At 46.1% G+C, this 27,934-nt stretch overlaps 1 protein-coding gene across 3 annotated transcripts in view; it reads right to left on the bottom strand.

Annotated features, from left to right (window-relative positions):
- Positions 1-932: 932 nt before the first annotated feature.
- The window catches only part of stxbp4 (syntaxin binding protein 4), a 360,632-nt gene continuing 333,630 nt past the window's right edge, over positions 933-27,934 (bottom strand). For all 3 annotated transcript variants that reach the window (XM_088000770.1, XM_088000768.1, XM_088000769.1), the window contains one exon: positions 933-1,988. In XM_088000770.1, coding sequence (XP_087856896.1) covers positions 1,874-1,988 — 115 coding nt within the window. In that variant the 3' untranslated portion in view covers positions 933-1,873. The remainder of the gene's footprint in view (positions 1,989-27,934) is intronic.

Below are 27,934 nucleotides of genomic sequence, written 5' to 3' on the forward strand. Positions count from 1 at the left end.
TGTGGGCTAATGACCAGCTACCAATGACAAAGCACGGCTTGCCAATAATTATGCAGTTGGTTCTCAGCTAGCTGAACAACTTGGGATTGTGAACAAGATACAAAGAAGTTATTCAGACCACCATCTCTTCAGGATCGCTCTCTGTTCTCTGGTGTAAAAACTACACTAAGCTTGAGGAAAACCTGTTTAACTGTCAGACAGCAGTTGCTGTAAATCAATAAATCAGAAGTTTTGTCAGTGAACCAGCCACCCTGTGTCTCTTGCAAACTAGGAAGCATCTGGAAAACAGAAGACTGAGGAGCAATTTTCTGATTAGGAGAAGATCCATCTCTGCAAACTTGTGAAGAAAGATCACTGAACTGCTTTCACAGTTCACCCTCTGTACATAAAACCGGTTCTTTTCCTGTCTATGCGTGCCCGCGCGCGTGTGTGTATGAGAGACAGAAAAGGGGATTGGTTTTAATAATACTCATACCTAACAGTTCATAACTGTCTACATATAGCTGCAGTCTATTTATAAGAACTTGTAATATTTGTGCTTTCTCTGTCAATCTAACTCTAGAAGACAAACAAATTGGGAAATTTCGGTACTTCTTAAAAATCTTTACCTTTTGTGATGACTGGGAATAGTGGGGTTGAGTTTCAATACACTACCCACCAGTGAATCATAAGAGTTGAGAGGTAAATATGAGCAGGGACACTGGGACAACTTACCTATTCTTCAAATAATGCCGTGGAATTTCTCATATCTATCTGAGATGTTGTAAAGGGCTTTAAATGGCTCATTCAAAAGGTCATACCTTTTAAAAGTGCAGTAGCCCCTCAGTACTTTGCTGGGGGTGATAATCTCAGGCTGGATCACGGAAAATAGATTGTACACAGTGTGTGCTGAATAGTCATCTTCCTCCAAAAAATACTTCAAACTCTCCAAACAGAATTATTTACTTTATTATGGACTGTATGGGGTTCAAGAGAAAGAGAAATTAAAGTAGACATAAGGAAAGGAACAGTTTTTCCCATTATCTGTAACAAACACTCCTAAGACAAGTATGAATTAGATACATAGAAGGGCTCCTTTTAAGACTGTAACCTCCCAGGGCAGGTACACCACCAGTCAGATTCTGAATAAAGCTCCCTATACATGGGGGTCCCAAGAAAGATACAGCACAGGGTTAGACACAGAGTAAAGCCTCCTCTAGACTGTTAAACTAAAAATAAAACTATCTCTAGTTTTTTGAACTAAAAGTAAACTAAAGTAGAACTCCCTTGAATCCTTGAAAATGAAAGTAAAGTTTATTTGATATCGTCCCCATCAAACATTCTGGGGACAGGGACAGCAAGGGGTTAAAATACAGAGGAAAGCTTCCTCTACACTGTCCCCACCAACCACTTCCGGGAAAGGGACAGCATTGGGTTAGATGACTATTTCAGTTTTACGTTTTATCTTTAAAAACCCTCCTGCAGCAATGCCAAATTATCCAGATTCCAACAATCTTGTTTTAGTCATTAGAAGCTAAAAAATGTAACACAAAAAATAGGCAATATTTAGTGTTATTGTATGGATTTTGTCATTGAGATACTGGACTGAGGTTACACAATCTCACTTCATCCAGCCCGTTACTGGCCTGAGTTACAACTCAAACCCAACATACAAATTCAGCATTCTAACCCAACATACAAATTCAGCATTCTGTATTCAGCATAAAAACGTTGCTTATAAAAAAACTGAAAACATTGCCAGAGTATTTTCTCAGAGTATGTTTTTGAGGATCTTTACTGCATGATCTTGCTGGTGGGTGTGATTTGTGGGGGTTGGTTTTACATGAAACCGTTGATTCTCAAACCCGTCAACTCCAGAGGCTTTCTGTCTCCATCAGCTCCTGAATTCTGGAGGTCCTTGAGGTTCATTGTTACTGCTCCTTTCCACACAGGGCAAGCTCAAGGTACTCGTCACTGGATGGATCCATGAAGTCATCTGGGTCACGTGGCTGAAGAAAGGAAAACCAGCTTCAGAAAGTCCAAACAGCTTTTTACTTTACCCACAATGTTCAAAATATAACATAACTCTGAAATCTGCTCCAAGCTAAGGGTGCACAGGATAAGAAGCTGAAAATCAATAATAACACAGGAATGCAATCTGGGAGCTAAGTACAGAGTGAACTGGGGATAAACAAGGCACCGAGAAAATCAGGAGGCCAGAGGACAGAATGACTGATTATCAATGGAACAGAGAGAGAGAGAGAAATAGAGAGCAGAAGCCTCAGATATATAATGCGGAATCATAGTCTTTTTGGCAAAGTGTTAATGTTGTCAAGTTTCACAGAGGGTTAGAGAGATCTCTCAACACATCAAACTCACCTCGGTATCCACCTACCCCTGTCTGATTCTAGCTCCATCCTACCCACCACTGTAACTGGCAGAACCTGCCACAGCAGATATCTGCCAAAAGCCCAGCATCACTGGTGCCCATGCCATCTTTAAAAAGTTGCTGTGCACCTAATGAGCACTGGCAGACCCAAGCTGCCCTTGTGGATCACAATCTTTCCAAAACTGCCTGAGAAGGGGAAGATTGTGCATGATTCTCCGGCAGGGATCTGGTGGACGGATGGTCCTGAAAATGGCGTCCTCTTTCTTGAAGGCTGGCAGAAGTGGGTACATACCAGACCCTCAACACCTAGGTCAGTGCTCTAACTACAGTCTAGTAGAGCAGTAAGGAGAGTGACTGTCTCCACTCCACAGGGTAAGTGCCACACATTCTTCGCTCAGCTTCCTCACACTCACTCTATCTCAGCTACTGCACCACCCTCCTACCAATGCTCATGCTCCACCACTCTCACTATTACCAGCAACATCTTCCCTTGCTCATTCTCTCCACAACGTCACATTGCTAACCCTGCATGGCTTCTGTGCTGCCCACTCACTCATCCAGGACATCCTACTCAGTACCAGCTAGACCAGCACTAAACTCTGTGCTGCCCACTTTCACCTGACCCAAACCCTCCTTCTCCTCCCATTACAGGGGAGAATAGCCCAAAAAAATGAGGAAGGAGCCAGGATGGGTGAAAGGTCTGTCTACATCAGGTTCCTCACCCACTACTGGTTCCACAACATCCATGTCCCAACAATCGAGTGAGTACCACTCTTCATTCTATTGTTAACCAGCTGTGAGTGCCATTCATTGGCAACGTAGCCTTCACACCTCTGTGTCTTGCAGGTGCCAACAGAATGAGCAAGATCGCTGTGGAAAAACGGAGTGCACTGTGGGACAGAGTTCACAGGCATCCCAGGAAACATCAGCAAGCTGCCCCACCTCCCTGGCTCAGATATTAACACCTCAGTGGAAACGTTCGTTTTAGAACATTTGGGAGTAATGGCCCCTCAGTGCCATGTCTTCACAGCTGGCTGAGGAAGGAATGCCCCAGGTCTCTGATACTCAGAGGAATGCTGCTGAGGCACTTGCTTAGACCTTTGTGTATAATGTTCTTGTTCTGTAAAGAGCTCACATCAGCTCCACATGAAGAACGAGGTACAGGGGCAGGTCTACGGGAGACAAGGACCCTCACCGGTCAGAAGCTGCAGGAGCACAGCTATGCTGGAGGGACTCAGCTGCTTAAAGCATCTGATCATGTGGTTGTCTGCATGGACAGGGTGATGGCGGCCTTTAACACCCAGGGCCAACACTCTCAGGATCGGTTGGATTTGTGCACCACATTGCCCCAACTATCGGTCCTCTTGACCAAAGGCATTACAACAGGGAACCTGGCACACCCTCCAGGTCCCCTTGCTCACAAAAAGACAGGGCAGTGCCAGGAGACCCCAGCCAGAGAAGGATTGATATACATCGCCCCCTCCGAGGTTTCCACTTGGGAGAGTCCAGAGATGGCTAGGCCCTTCCTGCCCTCCCCTCTCCAATCCCTAAAGATCCAAGGAATTCTGGGAAGGAGACTCAATAATTTTAGGGATAAAATGAGGACTGCAGATGCTGGAGATCAGAGTCGAGAGTGTGGTGCTGGAAAAGCACAGCAGGTCAGGCAGCATCAGAGGAGCAGGAGAATCGATGTTTTGAGCAGGAGCCCTTTGTCCCCTGATGAAGGACTCCGGCCTGAAACATTGAGTGTCCTGCTCCTCGGATGCTGCCTGACCGGCTGTGCTTTTCCAAGGCCACACTTCTGGATTCAATCATTTTAGAGCTTGAACTTGCTTCCATGTCCTCTTATGAACCCCCACACACCAGGCTTTATTGACACATGGGCTGCTTTCATCACTGCCAACCCATTTTGACCCTCTAATTTTTATCTCCCTAGCTCACCATTATCCAATCCTTTGTCCACCCATCTGCTGTTCTCTCTTTTCCTGGACTCCATCTCCACCTAATGTTTACTCTCTACCAATCACCCCCATCCCAACCCATAAATACCACCTTTTCTTAGTTACTCTCAGTCCTGAAGAAGGGTGACTGGACTTGAAGCTTTGACTCTGTTTTCTCTCCACAGACCATGGCAGACCTGATGAGATTGCTTAGCAGTGTCTGTTTTGGCGTCAGACTTCCAACATCTGCATGTTTGGGCTGGCCAGGCATAATTGCCCCTTGGGTCAACTGACCAAATGTCCAAGGCCAATGAGCTTGACTGCCAAGGAGATTCTCCAACCCCAGGTGTGGAACCTGGAAAGGCAGTGAGACGGAATGGGAGAGGAAAGAACCCAAATCCTTTTGAAGACATATTGGTGACGTGGGTATCTCAATTCACATACTTCAACATTAATGGGTTTACAACACATCTGTATGGAGCTGTAGAACTTACAAGGAGCTGATGCATTAGGATTCCGGGATTGAGGGATTGTGTGGTATAGTATACAAATCTTTCCTTCCTCACAGCGGGCAGTGCTTCCTCACAAATCAATCATCTGCCCTTCCCACTCTGGTCTGGTTGCAGCCATTTTTGTTCCCATTGTGTAGTGTCAATTTCCAGTACAATGGAAGGTGACAGTGAGTAATCTCTGGGCGGACATTTCCAGCCTCCGCCCCTCCATGTCGGTGAGACTCTGAACATCCAGATCCCCTTTCCAGTAGTTCTTCACGTGAGACACCCAGGCCTTACTCCTCCACAGGTCCCTATCCAAGCCAGCTACCTGTGTCTTCACCTGCCCATCTTTCTCACAGCCCCTGGCAGGAGGTGACCAGGTCAGGACATCACTCGCGCTCCCCCCCAACCGCGCCCCCCCCCTCCCAGTGCTCCTGACTGTAGGATAACTGCCCTCCCTCATTACCCTGTTCCTGTCCATGCTTTCTCATGTCCCCCATTACAAAAACAGTTGCCCCTTTACATAATTCACACCCTGCCTTCCCCTCAGCCTAGTCCCCAATCCACACATTAGGTCCCCAAGTCTCCTTCCTCCAGCAGTGCCTTCCAACCTATCCCCCAAAATCCTGCTCCCCCAAACCCCTTCCCCCTAGTTTCTCTGGGCAGACCTGACAGACTGACAGTGGCTTTGAGCAATCTAAGCATCCAACCATGGTTGAGACGTGCACAGACCCCTGACTGTTACCGATACATCTTCCTGACTGCATTAGCCCAGCCTGATCCTACCCACCTTAGCCCCGTGTCCTACTTCCTGGACTGCAGAGGCATGGATCCCATGAATGAGAACACCCCTACTGGATCCCGTAACTGACCAATTTCCTGGACTGCTATTAGAGGGTGCCCTTGACATACCATGGATACCTCCTTGCTCTTGAATGAGGACATTCCTGAAAGACTTTCAGACATGGCTGCTTGCCCCACACGCTTTTAGCACATGGTGTAGCTGTGAGACTGATATAATACACTGCCAAGACAGCAAAATGTAACAGCTCCCCCCACCCCTGACCCTGCGTGAGGACTGCCGAGCAACAAGATATGTTGCCTGATTACGTGACTTGAAGGAAGGGATGCTGTGAGGATCCAGGTGGACACCAGGTGAGAGCCGGTGAGCAGCCCTGAAATGCAGCCGGGTGCCTGTTGCTGCAGATGAATTGTCCTCACTGTCGATCCGGCCTACACCCTGCACTTCCTCACCATTCTGCAAGTGGATCCATGATGATCCTGAGAGACTGGAAATGATTGGATGGCAATGCCCATGGATCATGGGGCCCTGAGAGGCCACTGCTTGGTAAGGATCATGGAGGGAGCCAGGAGGGAGCTGAAGTCACCAAGGACCTGCTGGGCCTTCCACGTTGAGAAAATTCTTGTTGTATTTGCTTGTGGCATGTGGCAGGTCGGGAAGCTGCCTATTGATGGGGTGAGGATGTTAACAAGCAGTGATCCCTGTTAACAGGCAACATGCTACTGCCTACTGAGGAACATGCCTTGATGCCTGGAATTGGCAGTGAATTGCTCCTGACATCAAGAGAAGCCCAACTGGACTCCTCCTTTCTGCTACATTTCTCACCATAGCCCACATTGTTCAGGTCCGTACATAATTCCGTCCATGAAGCCATTGATAGAAGGAGGAAGTATGCATCCAATTTTCTTGTGAAATGATGGACTGTTTCCACTTAATTGGCAGCAAGTTCTGGGACATTATCCACTCTGTGTTACAATGTGCTAATTCACATCTCCCTGGCCCCCATCGCTTGCCAAAAAGCCTAAATCCATGCACTCTATTCCTCGTAGTTATTTTTAGTTAACATGTTCAGGGATGTTATTATACATCGCTGGAGCAGATAGGACTTGAACTGTGGCCTTCTGGATCAGACACTGGGGACACTATCCCTGCACCACAAGAGTTTTACTTATCTTTACTTATTCCCTGGTCCACCATTCTTTGAACTTCCAACCCTATAAGAGCCCCTACTAAGCCTATCCTAACCTTCTAAGAAGGACTTGGCAATCACAGATTCCCATTGGATTGATCAGTGATTATTCTTGATGCAAGTCCATCACAATTTCTGCATTTTTGCATTCTATGTCTCTATTTATCAACTGTGAAGACTGACATCTTCCAGGTATTGTGTTGGGAAACTTATACCAACATATACATGAGCTGACGTAGGTCATTCAGTTCCTCCAACCTGCTCTGCCATTCAATAAGATCACAGGTGATTTATTTCGGTTTCGAATTCCACATTCTCATCTACCTCTATGGTTGCTCTATTCCTGTAATTCCTTTAAAATTATGTAATTTATTTTAAAATATGCTTCTATTTATTATAATTTGGATGCAAGCAACCACAAAACTGGGTAAATTTTTTTGCATAATTATCTACCACAAATAGATATTAACTGACCAATCAATACTTAAATTCAAGGATTTTTGTCTAAACAGAATGTCGGCTTCATTAAAAAGGATTGATTCAAAACTTGATTCAAATCAGAAGTGTTTTCTAAGCCTCATGATGTACGTTATAGTGATAGTACAGCACTGGGGAAGAATATGTATCCTTCTGGTTATACAGCAGCCTCACTGTCAGTGTGGTGTGCTCACACTCATGACTGGGGAGATTGGATTAAACACTACAGTGCGTTTCAGAGTCTATTAGATTAGTAAAATGCTGATTGCTCAATTTTAATTCTGTACAATAAAGGTGAATGAGTACATCAGCTCGTTATAAGAAGCGTGGGTTACATCAGAGTGTTACAGTGAGGGGTGTAGGGTATATACGTGTGTTACAGTGAGGGGTGTGGGGGATATACGAGTGTAACAGTGAGGGGAATGGGGTATATACGAGTGTTACAGTGAAGGGTGTGGGGTATATACATGTGTTACAGTGAGGGGTGTGGGGTATATATGAGTGTAACAGTGAGGGCAATGGGGTATATACGAGTGTTACAGTGAGGGGTGTGGGGGATATACGAGTGTTACAATGAGGGATGTGGGGTATATACAAGTGTTACAGTGAGGGGTGTGGGTTTTATACGAGTGTTACAGTGAGGGGTGTGGGGTATAATCAAGTGTTACAGTGAGGGATGTGGGGTATATAGTGTGTTACAGTGAGGGGTGTGAGGTATATACGAGTGTTACAGTGAGGGGTGTGGGGTATATACGAGGGTTACAGTGAGGGCTGTGGGCTATATACGATTGTTACAGTGAGGGGAATGGGGTATATACAAGTGTTACAGAGAGGGATGTGGGGTAAATGGTATGTTACAGTGAGGGGTGTGAAGTATATACGAGTGCTACAGTTAGGGATGTGGGGTATATACGAGTGTTACAGTGAGGGATGCGGGGTATATACGATTGTTACAGTGAGAGGAATGGGGTATATACAAGTGTTACAGTGAGGGATGTGGGGTATATAGTGTGTTACAGTGAGGGGTGTGGGGTATATATGAGTGTTACAGTGAGGGGTGTGGGGTATAGACAAGTGTAACAGTGAGGGGAATGGGGTATATACGAGTGTTACAGTGAGGGGTGTGGGGTATATACGAGTGTTACAATGAGGGATGTGGGGTGTATACAAGTGTTACAGTGAGGGGTGTGAGGTATATACAAGTGTTACAGTAATGGATGTGGGGTATATACGAGTGTTACAGTGAGGGGTGTGGGGTATAATCAAGTGTTACATTGAGAGATGTGGGGTATATAGTGTGTTACAGTGAGGGGTGTGAGGTATATACGAGTGCTACAGTGAGGGGTGTGGGGTATATGCGAGTGTTACAGTGAGGGATGTGGGGTATATACGAGTGTTACAGTGAGGGGAATGGGGTATATACAAGTGTTACAGTGAGGGATGTGGGGTATATAGTGTGTTACAGTGAGGGGTGTGGGGTATATACTAGTGTTACAGTGAGGGGTGTGGGGTATATACAAGTGTTACAGTGAGGGATATGGGGTATATACAAGTGTTACAGTGAGGGGAGTGGGGTATATATGATGTTACAGTGAGGGGTATGGGGTGTATACGATGTTACAGTGAGGGATGTGGGGTATATACGAGTTTTACAGTGAGGAATATGGGGTATATACGAGTGTTACAGTGAGGGATGTGGGGTATATACGAGTGATACAATGAGGGACGTGGGGTATATACGATGTTACAGTGAGGGATGTGGGGTATATACGAGTGTTACAGTGAGGGATGTGGGTATATACGAGTGTTACAGTGAGGGGTAAGGGGTATATACGAGTGTTACAGTGAGGTATGTGGGGTGTATACGAGTGTTACAGTGAGGGGTATGGGGTATATACGACATTACAGTGAGGGATGTGGGGTATATACGAGTGTTACAGTGAGGGGTATGGGGTATATACGAGTGTAACAGTGAGGGGTGTGGGGTATATACGATATTACAGTGACGGATGTGGGGTATATACGAGTGTTACAGTGAGGGGTATGGGGTATATACGATGTTACAGTGAGGGATGTGGGGTATATACGAGTTTACAGTGAGGGGTATGGGGTATATACGAGTGTTATAGTGAGGGATGTGGGGTATATACGAGTGTTACTGTGAGGGATGTGGGGTATATACAAGTGTTACAGTGAGGGGTGTTGGGTATATATATATGTGTGTGACAGTGGTGGGTGTGGGGTATACACGAGTGTAACAGTGAGGGGCGTGGGGTATATATGAGTGGAAAAGTGAAGGGTGTGGGGTATATACGAGTGTTACAGTTAGGGGTCTGGGGTACATACGAGTGTTACAGTGAGGGGTGCGGGGTATATATGAGTGTTACAGTGAGGGGTGTGGGGTATATATGTGTGTTACAGTGAGGGGTGTGGTGTATATACGTGTGTTACAGTGAGGGGTGTGGGGTATATACGAGTGTAACAGTGAGGGGAATGGGGTATATACGAGTGTTACAGTGTGGGGTGTGGGGTATATACGAGTGTTACAGTGAGGGGTGTGGGGTATATACATGTGTTACAGTGAGGGGTGTGGGGTATATACGAGTGTAACAGTGAGGGGAATGTGGTATATACGAGTGTTACAGTGAGGGGAATGGGGTATATACAAGTGTTACAGTGAGGGATGTGGGGTATATAGTGTGTTACAGTGAGGGGTGTGAAGTATATACGAGTGCTACAGTGAGGGGTGTGGGGTATATACGAGTGTTACAGTGAGGGATGTGGGGTATATACGAGTGTTACAGTGAGGGATGTGGGGTATATACGAGTGTTACAGTGAGGCATGTGGGGTATATAGTGTGTTACAGTGCGGGGTGTGGGATATATACGAGTGTTACAGTGAGGGGTGTGGGGTATATACAAGTGTAACAGTGAGGGAATGGGATATATACGAGTGTTACAGTGAGGGGTGTGGGGTATATACGAGTGTTACAATGAGGGATGTGGGGTGTATGCAAGTGTTACAGTGAGGGGTGTGGGGTATATACAAGTGTTACCGTGATGGGTGTGAGATATATACGAGTGTTACAATGAGGGGTGTGGGGTATAATCAAGTGTTACAGTGAGGGATGTGGGGTATATACAAGTGTTACAGTGAGGGGTGTGGGGTATATACGAGTGTTACAGTAATGGGTGTGGGGTATATACGAGTGTTACAGTGAGGGATGTGGGGTATGTACGAGTGTTACAGTGAGGGGTGTGGGGCATATACAAATGTTACAGTGAGGGGTGTGGGGTATATACAAGTGTTACAGTGAGGGATGTGGGGTATGTACAAGTGTTACAGTGAGGGGAGTGGGGTATATACGATGTTACAGTGAGGGGTATGGGGTATATACGATGTTACAGTGAGGGATGTGGGGTATATACGAGTGTTACAGTGAGGGATATGGCGTATATACGAGTGTTACAGTGAGGGATGTGGGGTATATACGAGTGTTACTGTGAGGGATGTGGGGTATATACAAGTGTTACAGTGAGGGGTGTGGGGTATATATGAATGGTACAGTGAAGGGTGTGGGGTATATACGAGTGTTACAGTTAGGGGTCTGGGGTACATACGAGTGTTACAGTGAGGAGTGCGGGGTATATATGAGTGTTACAGTGAGGGGTGTGGGGTATATATGTGTGTAACAGTGAGGGGTGTGGGGTATATACGTGTGTTACAGTGAGGGGTGTGGGGTATATACGAGTGTAACAGTGAGGGGAATGGGGTATATACGAGTGTTACAGTGTGGGGTGTGGGGTATATACGAGTGTTACAGTGAGGGGTGTGGGGTATATACATGTGTTACAGTGAGGGGTGTGAGGTATATACGAGTGTAACAGTGAGGGCAATGGGGTATATATGAGTGTAACAGTGACGGGAATGGGGTATATACGAGTGTTACAGTGTGGGGTGTGGGGTATATACGAGTGTTACAATGAGGGATGTGCGGTGTATACAAGTGTTACAGTGATGGGTGTGGGGTATATACGAGTGTTACAGTGAGGGGTGTGGGGTATAATCAAGTGTTACAGTGAGGGGAATGGGGTATATACAAGTGTTACAGTGAGGGATGTGGGGTATATAGTGTGTTACAGTGAGGGGTGTGAAGTATATACGAGTGTTACAGTGAGGGGTGTGGGGTATATACTAGTGTTACAGTGAGGGGAATGGGGTATATACAAGTGTTACAGTGAGGGATGTGGGGTATATAGTGTGTTACAGTGAGGGGTGTGAAGTATATACGAGTGCTACAGTGAGGGGTGTGGGGTATATACGAGTGTTACAGTGAGGGATGTGGGGTAAAAACGAGTGTTGCAGTGAGGGATGTGGGGTATATACAAGTGTTACAGTGAGGCATGTGGGGTATATAGTGTGTTACAGTGAGGGGTGTGGGATATATACGAGTGTTACAGTGAGGGGTGTGGGGTATATACAAGTGTAACAGTGAGGGAATGGGATATATACGAGTGTTACAGTGAGGGGTGTGGGGTATATACGAGTGTTACAATGAGGGATGTGGGGTGTATGCAAGTGTTACAGTGAGGGGTGTGGGGTATATACAAGTGTTACAGTGATGGGTGTGAGGTATATATGAGTGTTACAATGAGGGGTGTGGGGTATAATCAAGTGTTACAGTGAGGGATGTGGGGTATATACAAGTGTTACAGTGAGGGGAATGGGGTATATACAAGTGTTACAGTGAGGGATGTGGGGTATATAGTGTGTTACAGTGAGGGTTGTGGGGTATGTACGAGTGTTACAGTGAGGGGTGTGGGGCATATACAAATGTTACAGTGAGGGGTGTGGGGTATATACAAGTGTTACAGCGAGGGATGTGGGGTATGTACAAGTGTTACAGTGAGGGGAATGGGGTATATACAAGTGTTACAGTGAGGGATGTGGGGTATATAGTGTGTTACAGTGAGGGGTGTGGGGTATATTCGAGTGTTACAGTGAGGGGTGTGGGGCATATACAAATGTTACAGTGAGGGGTGTGGGGTATATACAAGTGTTACAGTGAGGGGAGTGGGGTATATACGATGTTACAGTGAGGGGTATGGGGTATATACGATGTTACAGTGAGGGATGTGGGGTATATACGAGTGTTACAGTGAGGGGTATGGGGTATATACGAGTGTTACATTGAGGGATGTGGGGTATATACGAGTGTTACTGTGAGGGATGTGGGGTATATACAAGTGTTACAGTGAGGGGTGTGGGGTATATATGAATGGTACAGTGAAGGGTGTGGGGTATATACGAGTGTTACAGTTAGGAGTCTGGGGTACATACGAGTGTTACAGTGAGGGGTGCGGGGTATATATGAGTGTTACAGTGAGGGGTGTGGGGTATATATGTGTGTAACAGTGAGGGGTGTGGGGTATATACGTGTGTTACAGTGAGGGGTGTGGGGTATATACGAGTGTAACAGTGAGGGGAATGGGGTATAATCAAGTGTTACAGTGAGGGGAATGGGGTATATACGAGTGTTACAGTGTGGGGTGTGGGGTATATACGAGTGTTACAATGAGGGATGTGGGGTGTATACGAGTGTTACAGTGAGGGGAATGGGGTATATACAAGTGTTACAGTGAGGGATGTGGGGTATATAGTGTGTTACAGTGAGGGGTGTGGGATATATACGACTGTTACAGTGAGGGGTGTGGGGTATATACAAGTGTAACAGTGAGGGAACAGGGTATATACATGTGTTACAGTGAGGGGTGTGGGGTATATACGAGTGTTACAATGAGGGATGTGGGGTGTATACAAGTGTTACAGTGATGGGTGTGAGGTATATACGAGTGTTACATTGAGGGATTGTGGGGTATAATCAAGTGTTACAGTGAGGGATGTGGGGTACATAGTGTGTTACAGTGAGGGGTGTGAGGTATAAACGAGTGCTACAGTGAGGGATGTGGGCTATATACGAGTGTTACAGTGAGGGATGTGGGGTATATACGAGTGTTACAGTGAGGGGAATGGGGTATATACGAGTGTTACAGTGAAGAGAATGGGTTATAACCAGGTGTTACAGTGAGGGATGTGGGGTATATAGTGTGTTACAGTGAGGGGTGTGAAGTATATACGATTGCTACAGTGAGGGTTGTGGGGTATATACGAGTGTTACAGTGAGGGATGTGGGGTATATACGAGTGTTACAGTGAGGGGAATGGGGTATATACAAGTGTTACAGTGAGGGATGTGGGGTATATAGTGTGTTACAGTGAGGGGTGTGGTGTATATATGAGTGTTACAGTGAGGGGTGTGGGGTATATACAAGTGTAACAGTGAGGGGAATGGAGTATATACAAGTATAACAGTGACGGGCATGGGGTATATGCGAGTGTTACAATGAGGGATGTGGCGTGTATACAAGTGTTACAGTGAGGGGTGTGGGGTATATACAAGTGTTACAGTAATGGGTGTGGGGTATATACGAGTGTTACAGTGAGGGATGTGGGGTATATACGAGTGTTACAGTGAGGGATGTGGGGTATATACAAGTGTTACAGTGATGGGAGTGGGGTATATACAAGTGTTACAGTGAGGGGAGTGGGGTATATACGATGTTACAGTGAGGGGTATGGGGTATATACGATGTTACAGTGAGGAATGTGGGGTATATACGAGCATTACAGTGAGGGGTATGGGGTATATACGATGTTACAGTGAGGGGAATGGGGTATATACAAGTGTTACAGTGAGGGATGTGGGGTATATAGTGTGTTACAGTGAGGGGTGTGGTGTATATATGAGTGTTACAGTGAGGGGTGTGGGGTATATACAAGTGTAACAGTGAGGGGAATGGGGTACATACGAGTTTTACAGTGAGGGATATGGGGTATATACGAGTGTTACAGTGAGGGATGTGGAGTATATACGAGTGTTACAGTGAGGGGGTGTGGGGTATATACAAGTGTTACAGTGAGGGGTGTGGGGTATATACAAGTGTTACAGTGAGGGGAGTGGGATATATACGATGTTACAGTGAGGGGTATGGGGTATATACGATGTTACAGTGAGGGATGTGGGGTATATACGAGTTTTACAGTGAGGGATATGGGGTATATACGAGTGTTACAGTGAGGGATGTGGGGTATATAGTGTGTTACAGTGAGGGATGTGGAGTATATACGAGTGTTACAGTGAGGGGGTGTGGGGTATATACAAGTGTTACAGTGAGGGATGTGGGGTATATACAAGTGTTACAGTGAGGGGAGTGGGATATATACGATGTTACAGTGAGGGGTATGGGGTATATATGATGTTACAGTGAGGAATGTGGGGTATATACGAGCGTTACAGTGAAGTGTATGGGGTATATACGATGTTACAGTGAGGGATGTGGGGTATATACGAGTTTTACAGTGAGGGATATGGGGTATATACGAGTGTTACAGTGAGGGGTATGGGGTATATACGATGTTACAGTGAGGGATGTAGGGTATATATGAGTGTTACAGTGAGGGGTATGGGGTATATACGAGTGTTACAGTGAGGGATGTGGGGTATATACGTGTGTTACAATGAGGAGTGTGGGGTATATACGAGTTAACAGTGAGGGATGTGGGGTATATACGAGTGTTACAGTGAGGGGTAAGGGGTATATACGAGTGTTACAGTGAGGGATGTGGGGTATATACGATGTTACAGTGAGGGGTAAGGGGTATATACGAGTTAACAGTGAGGGATGTGGGGTATATACGAGTGTTACAGTGAGGGGTAAGGGGTATATACGAGTGTAACAGTGAGGGGTGTGGGGTATATACGATGTTACAGTGAGGGGTAATGGGTATATACGAGTGTTACAGTGAGGGATTTGGGGTATATACGAGTGTTACAGTGAGGGGTGTGGGGTATATACGAGTGTTACAGTGAGGGGTGTGGGTTATTTACGATGTTACAGTGAGGTACGTGGGGTGTATACGAGTGTTACAGTGAGAGGTATGGGGTATATACGACATTACAGTGAGGGATGTGGGGTATATACGAGTGTTACAGTGAGGGGTATGGGGTATATACGAGTGTTACAATGAGGGGTGTGGGGTATATACGAGTGTAACAGTGAGGGGTGTGGGGTATATACGAGTGTTACAGTGAGGGATGTGGGGTATATACGTGTGTTACAATGAGGAGTGTGGGGTATATACGAGTGTTACAGTGAGGGATTTGAGGTATATACGAGTGTTACAGTGAGGGGTGTGGGGTATATACGAGTGTTACAGTGAGGTACGTGGGGTGTATACGAGTGTTACAGTGAGAGGTATGGGGTATATACGACATTACAGTGAGGGACGTGAGGTATATACGAGTGTTACAGTGAGGGGTATGGGGTATATACGAGTGTTACAATGAGGGGTGTGGGGTATATACGAGTGTAACAGTGAGGGGTGTGGGGTATATACGATGTTACAGTTACGGATGTGGGGTATATACGAGTGTTACAGTGAGGGGTATGGGGTATATACGATGTTACAGTGAGGGATGTGGGGTATATACGAGTGTTACTGTGAGGGGTATGGGGTATATACGAGTGTTACAGTGAGGGATGTGAGGTATATACGAGTGTTACTGTGAGGGATGTGGGGTATATACAAGTGTTACAGTGAGGGGTGTTGGGTATTTACGTGTGTGACAGTGATGGGTGTGGGGTATATACGAGTGTAACAGTGAAGGGTGTGGGGTATATACAAGTGTTACTGTGAGGTGTGTGGGGTATATATGTGTGTTACAGTGAGGGGTGTGGGGTATATACGTGTTTTACAGTGAGGTGTGTGGGGTATATACGAGTGTAACTGTGAGGGGAATGGGGTATATACAAGTGTTACAGTGTGGGGTGTGGGGTATATACGAGTGTTACAGTGAGGGGTGTGGGGTATATACGTGTTACAGTGAGGGGTGTGGGGTATAAACGAGTGTAACAGTGAGGGCAATGTGGTATGTACGAGTGTTACAGTGAGGGGTGTGGGGTATATACGAGTGTTACAATGAGGGATGTGGGGTGTATACAAGTGTTACAGTGAGGGGTTTGTGGGGTATATACAAGTGTTACAGTGATGGGTGTGGGGTATATACGAGTGTTACAGTGAGGGGTGTGGGGTATAATCAAGTGTTACAGTGAGGGATGTGGGGTATATAGTGTGTTACAGTGAGGGGTGTGAGTTATATACGAGTGTTACAGTGAGGGGTGTGGGGTATATACGAGTGTTACAGTGAGGGGTGTGGGGTATATACGAGTGTTACAATGAGGGCTGTGGGGTATATATGAGTGTTACAGTGAGAGGAATGGGGTATATACAAGTGTTACAGTGAGGGATGTGGGGTATATAGTATGTTACAGTGAGGGCTGTGAAGTATTTACGGTGCTACAGTGAGGGGTGTGGGGTATATACGAGTGTTACATTGAGGGATGTGGGGTATATACGAGTGTTGCAGTGAGGGATGTGGGGTATATACAAGTGTTACAGTGATGGGTGTGGGGTATACACGAGTGTTACAGTGAGGGCTGTGTGGTATATACGAGTGTTACAATGAGGGATGTGGGGTGTATACAAGTGTTAAAGTGAGGGATGTGGGGTATATACAAGTGTTACAGTGATGGGTGTGGGGTATATACGAGTGTTACAGTGAGGAGTGTGGGGTATAATCAAGTGTTACAGTGAGGGATGTGGGGTATATAGTGTGTTACAGTGAGGGGTGTGAGGTATATACGAGTGCTACAGTGAGGGGTGTGGGGTATATACGAGTGTTACAGTGAGGGATGTGGGGTATATACGAGTGTTACAGTGAGGGGAATGGGGTATATATGAGTGTTACAGTGAGGGGTGTGGGGTATAATCAAGTGTTACAGTGAGGGATGTGGGGTATATAGTGTGTTACAGTGAGGGGTGTGAGGTATATACGAGTGCTACAGTGAGGGGTGTGGGGTATATACGAGTGTTACAGTGAGGGATGTGGGGTATATACGAGTGTTACAGTGAGGGGAATGGGGTATATACAAGTGTTGCAGTGCGGGATGTGGGGTATATACAAGTGTTACAGTGAGGGGAGTGGGGTATATACGATGTTACAGTGAGGGGTGTGGGGTATATACGATGTTACAGTGAGGGATGTGGGGTATATACGAGTTTTACAGTGAGGGATATGGTATATACGAGTGTTACAGTGAGGGATGTGGGGTATATAATAGTGATACAGTGAGGGACGTGGGGTATATACGATGTTACAGTGAGGGATGTGGGGTGTATACGAGTGTTACAGTGAAGGGTATGGGGTATATAGTGTGTTACAGTGAGGGGTGTGGGGTATATACGAGTGTTACAGTGAGGGGTGTGGGGCATATACAAGTGTTACAGTGAGTGGTGTGGGGTATATACAAGTGTTACAGTGAGGGATGTGGGGTATATACATGTGTTACAGTGAGCGGAATGGGGTATATACGATGTTACAGTGAGGGGTATAGGGTATATACGATGTTACAGTGAGGGATGTGGGGTATATACGAGTGTTACAGTGAGAGGTAAGGGGTATATACGATGTTACAGTGAGGGATGTGGGCTATATACGAGTTTTACAGTGAGGGATATGGGGTATATACGAGTGTTACAGTGAGGGATGTGGGGTATATACAAGTGTTACAGTGAGGGGAGTGGGGTATATACGATGTTACAGTGAGGGGTGTGGGGTATATACGATGTTACAGTGAGGGATGTGGGGGATATACGAGTTTTACAGTCAGGGATATGGTATATACGAGTGTTACAGTGAGGGATGTGGGGTATATAATAGTGATACAGTGAGGGATGTGGGGTATATACGATGTTACAGTGAGGGATGTGGGGTGTATACGAGTGTTACAGTGAAGGGTATGGGGTATATAGTGTGTTACAGTGAGGGGTGTGGGGTATATACGAGTGTTACAGTGAGGGGTGTGGGGCATATACAAGTGTTACAGTGAGGGGTGTGGGGTATATGCAAGTGTTAAAGTGAGGGATGTGGGGTATATACATGTGTTACAGTGAGCGGAATGGGGTATATACGATGTTACAGTGAGGGGTATAGGGTATATACGATGTTACAGTGAGGGGTGTGGGGTATAATCAAGTGTTACAGTGAGGGATGTGGGGTATATAGTGTGTTACAGTGAGGGGTGTGAGGTATATACGAGTGCTACAGTGAGGGGTGTGGGGTATATACGAGTGTTACAGTGAGGGATGTGGGGTATATACGAGTGTTACAGTGAGGGGAATGGGGTATATACAAGTGTTGCAGTGCGGGATGTGGGGTATATACAAGTGTTACAGTGAGGGGAGTGGGGTATATACGATGTTACAGTGAGGGGTGTGGGGTATATACGATGTTACAGTGAGGGGTGTGGGGTATATACAAGTGTTACAGTGATGGGTGTGGGGTATATACGAGTGTTACAGTGAGGAGTGTGGGGTATAATCAAGTGTTACAGTGAGGGATGTGGGGTATATAGTGTGTTACAGTGAGGGGTGTGAGGTATATACGAGTGCTACAGTGAGGGGTGTGGGGTATATACGAGTGTTACAGTGAGGGATGTGGGGTATATACGAGTGTTACAGTGAGGGGAATGGGGTATATATGAGTGTTACAGTGAGGGGTGTGGGGTATAATCAAGTGTTACAGTGAGGGATGTGGGGTATATAGTGTGTTACAGTGAGGGGTGTGAGGTATATACGAGTGCTACAGTGAGGGGTGTGGGGTATATACGAGTGTTACAGTGAGGGATGTGGGGTATATACGAGTGTTACAGTGAGGGGAATGGGGTATATACAAGTGTTGCAGTGCGGGATGTGGGGTATATACAAGTGTTACAGTGAGGGGAGTGGGGTATATACGATGTTACAGTGAGGGGTGTGGGGTATATACGATGTTACAGTGAGGGATGTGGGGTATATACGAGTTTTACAGTGAGGGATATGGTATATACGAGTGTTACAGTGAGGGATGTGGGGTATATAATAGTGATACAGTGAGGGACGTGGGGTATATACGATGTTACAGTGAGGGATGTGGGGTGTATACGAGTGTTACAGTGAAGGGTATGGGGTATATAGTGTGTTACAGTGACGGGTGTGGGGTATATACGAGTGTTACAGTGGGGGGTGTGGGGCATATACAAGTGTTACAGTGAGTGGTGTGGGGTATATACAAGTGTTACAGTGAGGGATGTGGGGTATATACATGTGTTACAGTGAGCGGAATGGGGTATATACGATGTTACAGTGAGGGGTATAGGGTATATACGATGTTACAGTGAGGGATGTGGGGTATATACGAGTGTTACAGTGAGAGGTAAGGGGTATATACGATGTTACAGTGAGGGATGTGGGCTATATACGAGTTTTACAGTGAGGGGTATAGGGTATATACGATGTTACAGTGAGGGATGTGGGGTATATACGAGTGTTACAGTGAGAGGTAAGGGGTATATACGATGTTACAGTGAGGGATGTGGGCTATATACGAGTTTTACAGTGAGGGATATGGGGTATATACGAGTGATACAGTGAGGGATGTGGGGTATATACGATGTTACAGTGAGGGATGTGGGGTGTATACGAGTGTTACAGTGAAGGGTATGGGGTATATAGTGTGTTACAGTGAGGGGTGTGGGGTATATACGAGTGTTACAGTGAGGGGTGTGGGGCATATACAAGTGTTACAGTGAGGGGTGTGGGGTATATACAAGTGTTACAGTGAGGGATGTGGGGTATATACATGTGTTACAGTGAGCGGAATGGGGTATATACGATGTTACAGTGAGGGGTATAGGGTATATACGATGTTACAGTGAGGGATGTGGGGTATATACGAGTGTTACAGTGAGAGGTATGGGGTATATACGATGTTACAGTGAGGGATGTGGGCTATATACGAGTTTTACAGTGAGGGATATGGGGTATATACGAGTGTTACAGTGAAGGATGTGGGGTATATATGAGTGATACAGTGAGGGATGTGGGGTATATACGATGTTACAGTGAGGGATGTGGGGTATATACGAGTGTTACAGTGAGGGGTATGGGGTATATACGATGTTACAGTGAGGGATGTGGGGTATATATGAGTGTTACAGTGAGGGGTATGGGGTATATACGAGTGTTACAGTGAGGGATGTGGGGTATATACAAGTGTTACAATGATGGGGGGTGGGGTATATATGAGTGTAACAGTGAGGGATGTGGAGTATATACGAGTGTTACAGTGAGGGGTAAGGGGTATATACGAGTGTTACAATTAGGAGTGTGGGGTATATACGAGTGTTACAGTGAGGGGTGTGGGGTATATACGATGTTAAAGTGACGGATGTGGGGTATATACGAGTGTTACAGTGAGGGGTATGGGGTATATACAAGTGTTACAGTGAGGGATGTGGGGTATATACGAGTGTTACTGTGAGGGATGTGGGGTATATACAAGTGTTACAGTGGGGGGTGTTGGGTATATATGTGTGTGACAGTGATGGGTGTGGGGTATATACGAGTGTAACAGTGAGGTGTGTGGGGTATATACGAGTGTTACAGTGAAGGGTGTGGGGTATATTCGAGTGTTACAGTTAGGGGTCTGGGGTACATACAAGTGTTACAGTGAGTGGTGCGGGGTATATATGAGTGTTACAGTGAGGGGTGTGGGGTATATACGAGTGTAACAATGAGGGGTGTGGGGTATATACGAGTGCTACAGTGAGGCGTGTGGGGTACATACGAGTGTTACAGTGATGGGTGTGGGGTATATGCGAGTGTAACAGTGAGAGGAGTGGGGTATATACGAGTGTTACAGTGGTGGGTGTGGGGTATATACGAGTGTTACAGTGTGGGGTATGGGGTATATACGAGTGTTTCAGTGAGTGGTGTGAGGTATATACGAGTGTTACAGTGAGGGATGTGGGGTATATAGTGTGTTACAGTGAGGGGTGTGAAGTATATACGAGTGTTACAGTGAGGAGTGTGAGGTATATACAAGTGTAACAGTGAGGGGAATGGAGTATATACAAGTATAACAGTGAGGGGAATGGGGTATATGCGAGTGTTACAATTAGGGATGTGGGGTGTATACAAGTGTTACAGTGAGGGGTGTGGGGTATATACAAGTGTTACAGTAATGGGTGTGGGGTATATACGAGTGTTACAGTGAGGGATGTGGGGTATATACGAGTGTTACAGTGAGGGATGTGGGGTGTATACAAGTGTTACAGTGAGGGGAGTGGGGTATATACAAGTGTTACAGTGAGGGGAGTGGAGTATATACAAGTGTTACAGTGAGGGGAGTGGGGTATATACGATGTTACAGTGAGGGGTATGGGGTATATACGATGTTACAGTGAGGAATGTGGGGTATATACGAGCATTACAGTGAGGGGGATGGGGTATATACGATGTTACAGTGAGGGATGTGGGGTATATACGAGTATTACAGTGAGGGGTGTGGGGTATATACGATGTTACAGTGAGGTACGTGGGGTGTATACGAGTGTTACAGTGAGAGGTATGGGGTATATACGACATTACAGTGAGGGATGTGGGGTATATACGAGTGTTACAGTGAGGGGTATGGGGTATATACGAGTGTTACAATGAGGGGTGTGGGGTATATACGAGTGTAACAGTGAGGGGTGTGGGGTATATACGAGTGTTACAGTGAGGGATGTGGGGTATATACGTGTGTTACAATGAGGAGTGTGGGGTATATACGAGTGTTGCAGTGAGGGATTTGAGGTATATACGAGTGTTACAGTGAGGGGTGTGGGGTATATACGAGTGTTACAGTGAGGTACGTGGGGTGTATACGAGTGTTACAGTGAGAGGTATGGGGTATATACGACATTACAGTGTGGGATGTGGGGTATATACGAGTGTTACAGTGAGGGGTATGGGGTATATACGAGTGTTACAATGAGGGGTGTGGGGTATATACGAGTGTAATAGTGAGGGGTGTGGGGTATATACGATGTTACAGTTACGGATGTGGGGTATATACGAGTGTTACAGTGAGGGGTAAGGGGTATATACGAGTGTTACAGTGAGGGATGTGAGGTATATACGAGTGTTACAGTGAGGGGTGTTGGGTATTTACGTGTGTGACAGTGATGGGTGTGGGGTATATACGAGTGTAACAGTGAAGGGTGTGGGGTATATTTACAAGTGTTACAGTGAGGTGTGTGGGGTATATATGTGTGTTACAGTGAGGGGTGTGGGGTATATACGTGTTTTACTGTGAGGTGTGTGGGGTATATACGAGTGTAACTGTGAGGGGAATGGGGTATATACAAGTGTTACAGTGTGGGGTGTGGGGTATATACGAGTGTTACAGTGAGGGGTGTGGGGTATATACGTGTTACAGTGAGGGGTGTGGGGTATGAACGAGTGTAACAGTGAGGGCAATGTGGTATGTACGAGTGTTACAGTGAGGGGTGTGGGGTATATATGAGTGTTACAGTGAGGGGTATGGGGTATATACGAGTGTTACAGTGAGGGGTGTGGGGTATATACAAGTGTTACAGTGAGGGGTTTGTGGGGTATATACAAGTGTTACAGTGATGGGTGTGGGGTATATACGAGTGTTACAGTGAGGGGTGTGGGGTATAATCAAGTGTTACAGTGAGGGATGTGGGGTATATAGTGTGTTACAGTGAGGGGTGTGAGTTATATACGAGTGTTACAGTGAGGGGTGTGGGGTATATACGAGTGTTACAGTGAGGGGTGTGGGGTATATACGAGTGTTACAATGAGGGCGGTGGGGTATATATGAGTGTTACAGTGCGAGGAATGGGCTATATACAAATGTTACAGTGAGGGATGTGGGGTATATAGTATGTTACAGTGAGGGCTGTGAAGTATATACGAGTGTTACAGTGAGGGGTGTTGGGTATTTACGTGTGTGACAGTGATGGGTGTGGGGTATATACGAGTGTAACAGTGAAGGGTATGGGGTATATACGAGTGTTACAGTGAGGGATGTGAGGTATATACGAGTGTTACAGTGAGGGGTGTTGGGTATTTACGTGTGTGACAGTGATGGGTGTGGGGTATATACGAGTGTAACAGTGAAGGGTGTGGGGTATATTTACAAGTGTTACAGTGAGGTGTGTGGGGTATATATGTGTGTTACAGTGAGGGGTGTGGGGTATATACGTGTTTTACAGTGAGGTGTGTGGGGTATATACGAGTGTAACTGTGAGGGGAATGGGGTATATACAAGTGTTACAGTGTGGGGTGTGGGGTATATACGAGTGTTACAGTGAGGGGTGTGGGGTATATACGTGTTACAGTGAGGGGTGTGGGGTATGAACGAGTGTAACAGTGAGGGCAATGTGGTATGTACGAGTGTTACAGTGAGGGGTGTGGGGTATATATGAGTGTTACAATGAGGGATGTGGGGTGTATACAAGTGTTACAGTGAGGGGTTTGTGGGGTATATACAAGTGTTACAGTGATGGGTGTGGGGTATATACGAGTGTTACAGTGAGGGGTGTGGGGTATAATCAAGTGTTACAGTGAGGGATGTGGGGTATATAGTGTGTTACAGTGAGGGGTGTGAGTTATATACGAGTGTTACAGTGAGGGGTGTGGGGTATATACGAGTGTTACAGTGAGGGGTATATACGAGTGTTACAATGAGGGCGGTGGGGTATATATGAGTGTTACAGTGCGAGGAATGGGCTATATACAAATGTTACAGTGAGGGATGTGGGGTATATAGTATGTTACAGTGAGGGCTGTGAAGTATATACGAGTGCTACAGTGAGCGGTGTGGGGTATATACGAGTGTTACAGTGAGGGGTGTTGGGTATATACGAGTGTTACAGTGAGGGGAATGGGGTATACACGAGTGTTACAGTGAGGGCTGTGTGGTATATACGAGTGTTACAATGAGGGATGTGGGGTGTATACAAGTGTTAAAGTGAGGGGTGTGGGGTATATACAAGTGTTACAGTGATGGGTGTGGGGTATATACGAGTGTTACAGTGAGGGGTGTGGGGTATAATCAAGTGTTACAGTGAGGGATGTGGGGTATATAGTGTGTTACAGTGAGGGGTGTGAGGTATATACGAGTGCTACAGTGAGGGGTGTGGGGTATATACGAGTGTTTCAGTGAGGGATGTGGGGTATATACGAGTGTTACAGTGAGGGGAATGGGGTATATACGAGTGTTACAGTGAGGGGTGTGGGGTATAATCAAGTGTTACAGTGAGGGATGTGGGGTATATAGTGTGTTACAGTGAGGGGTGTGAGGTATATACGAGTGCTACAGTGAGGGGTGTGGGGTATATACGAGTGTTACAGTGAGGGATGTGGGGTATATACGAGTGTTACAGTGAGGGGAATGGGGTATATACAAGTGTTGCAGTGCGGGATGTGGGGTATATACAAGTGTTACAGTGAGGGGAGTGGGGTATATACGATGTTACAGTGAGGGGTGTGGGGTATATACGATGTTACAGTGAGGGATGTGGGGTATATACGAGTTTTACAGTGAGGGGTGTGGGGTATATACGAGTGTTACAGTGAGGGGTGTGGGGCATATACAAGTGTTACAGTGAGGGGTGTGGGGTATATACAAGTGTTACAGTGAGGGATGTGGGGTATATACATGTGTTACAGTGAGCGGAATGGGGTATATACGATGTTACAGTGAGGGGTATAGGGTATATACGATGTTACAGTGAGGGATGTGGGGTATATACGAGTGTTACAGTGAGAGGTATGGGGTATATACGATGTTACAGTGAGGGATGTGGGCTATATACGAGTTTTACAGTGAGGGATATGGGGTATATACGAGTGTTACAGTGAGGGATGTGGGGTATATACGAGTGATACAGTGAGGGGTGTGGGGTATATACGATGTTACAGTGAGGGATGTGGGGTATATACGAGTGTTACAGTGAGGGGTATGGGGTATATACGATGTTACAGTGAGGGATGTGGGGTATATATGAGTGTTACAGTGAGGGGTATGGGGTATATACGAGTGTTACAGTGAGGGATGTGGGGTATATACGAGTGTTACAATGATGGGGGGTGGGGTATATATGAGTGTAACAGTGAGGGATGTGGGGTATATACGAGTGTTACAGTGAGGGGTAAGGGGTATATACGAGTGTTACAATTAGGAGTGTGGTGTATATACGAGTGTTACAGTGAGGGGTGTGGGGTATATACGATGTTAAAGTGACGGATGTGGGGTATATACGAGTGTTACAGTGAGGGGTATGGGGTATATACAAGTGTTACAGTGAGGGATGTGGGGTATATACGAGTGTTACAGTGAGGGATGTGGGGTATATACGAGTGTTACTGTGAGGGATGTGGGGTATGTACAAGTGTTACAGTGGGGGGTGTTGGGTATATATGTGTGTGACAGTGATGGGTGTGGGGTATATACGAGTGTGACAGTGAGGTGTGTGGGGTATATACGAGCGGTACAGTGAAGGGTGTGGGGTATATACGAGTGTTACAGTTAGGGGTCTGGGGTACATACAAGTGTTACAGTGAGTGGTGCGGGGTATATATGAGTGTTACAGTGAAGGGTGTGGGGTATATACGAGTGTAACAATGAGGGGTGTGGGGTATATACGAGTGCTACAGTGAGGCGTGTGGGGTACATACGAGTGTTACAGTGATGGGTGTGGGGTATATGCGAGTGTAACAGTGAGAGGAGTGGGGTATATATGAGTGTTACAGTGGTGGGTGTGGGGTATATACGAGTGTTTCAGTGAGTGGTGTGAGGTATATACGAGTGTTACAGTGATGGGTGTGGAGTATATGCGAGTGTTACAGTGAGGGGAGTGGGGTAAATACGAGTGTTACGGGGGGTGAATGTGGGGTATAATCAAGTGTTACAGTGAGGGGAGTGGGGTATATACGAGTGCTACAGTGAGGGGTGTGGGGCATATACGACTGTTACAGTGAGGGGTGTGGGGTATATACTAGTGTTACAGTGAGGGGAGTGGGGTATATACATGTGTTACAGTGAGGGGTGTGGGGTATATACGAGTGTTACAGTGATGGGTGTGGAGTATATGCGAGTGTTACAGTGAGGGGAGTGGGGTAAATACGAGTGTTACGGGGGGTGAATGTGGGGTATAATCAAGTGTTACAGTGAGGGGAGTGGGGTGTATACGAGTGCTACAGTGAGGGGTGTGGGGCATATACGACTGTTACAGTGAGGGGTGTGGGGTATATACTAGTGTTACAGTGAGGGGAGTGGGGTATATACGAGTGTTACAGTGATGTGTGTGGGGTATATACGTGTGTTACAGTGTGGGGTGTGGGGTATATACGAGTGTTACAGTGAGGGGTATATACGAGTGTTACATTGAGGGATTTGGGGTATATACGAGTGTTACAGTGAGGGGAATGGGGTATATACAAGTGTTACAGTGAGGGATGTGGGGTATATAGTGTGTTACAGTGAGGGGTGTGGGGTATATACGAGTGTTACAGTGAGGGGTGTGGGGTATATACAAGTGTTACAGTGAGGGGTGTGGGGTATATACAAGTGTTACACTGAGGGATGTGGGGTATATACGAGTGTTACAGTGAGGGGAGTGGGATATATTCGATGTTACAGTGAGGGGTATGGGGTATATATGATGTTACAGTGAGGGATGTTGGGTATATACGAGTGTTATAGAGAGGGGTGTGGGGTATATACGAGTGTTACAGTGAGGGGAGTGGTGTAAATACGAGTGTTACTGTGAGGGGTGTGGGGTATATAGTGTGTTACAGTGATTGGTGTGGGATATATACGAGTGTTACAGTGAGGGATTTGGTGTATATACGAGTGTTACACTGAGGGGTGTGGGGTATATACGAGTGTTACAGTGAAGGGTGTGGGGTATATACCAGTGTTACAGTGATGGGTGCGGGGTATATGTGAGTGTTACAGTGAGGGGAGTGGGGTATATATGAGTGTTGGAAATGTGTTGCTGGAAAAGCGCAGCAGGTCAGGCAGCATCCAGGGAACAGGAGAATCGACGTTTCGGGCATAAGCCCTTCTGGGTGTGGGGTACGTATGAGTGTTACAGTGAGGGGAGTGGAGTATATACGAGTGAGCTTTGAGAAGATTTTTAGCTCAGGTTGAGGTTTTGGATGTCGGTTTGCTCACTGAGCTGGAAGGTTCATTTCCAGATGTTTCATCACCCAATAGGTAAATGACATTAGTTTTGCTCATTGTCTGTATAGGGTTCTTCAAGTTCATTACTTGCTGTTTTAGTGTGTTGGTGGGTTTGTGGGCTACCAATGCCAAGGGGTCTGAGGAGTCTGCAGTCATTTACGAGATGTCTTTCTTGTCGGGGAGACTGGCTAAGGTTTCTGGACGTGTTTTGTCTGCTTGTTTGGGTTTGTTGCTGAGAAATTGGCAGACTGTGTTCATTGGGTACCCATGCATTTTGAGTACGCGATATAGGTGATTTTCCTCTGCTCTGCGTAGTTCCTCTGTGCTGCTGTGTGTGTTGCCTTATTGAAATAATGTTCTGTCTTATGGGTACCCAATGAACACAGTCTGCCGATTTCTCAGCAACAAACCCAAACAAGCAGACAAAACACATCCAGAAACCCGAGCCACTCTCCCCTACATCA

This window comes from Chiloscyllium plagiosum, unplaced genomic scaffold (assembly GCF_037043375.1).
Source record: "Chiloscyllium plagiosum isolate Xiang-an unplaced genomic scaffold, Cpla_swu_hap1 HiC_scaffold_25, whole genome shotgun sequence".
Lineage (NCBI taxonomy): Eukaryota > Metazoa > Chordata > Chondrichthyes > Orectolobiformes > Hemiscylliidae > Chiloscyllium > Chiloscyllium plagiosum.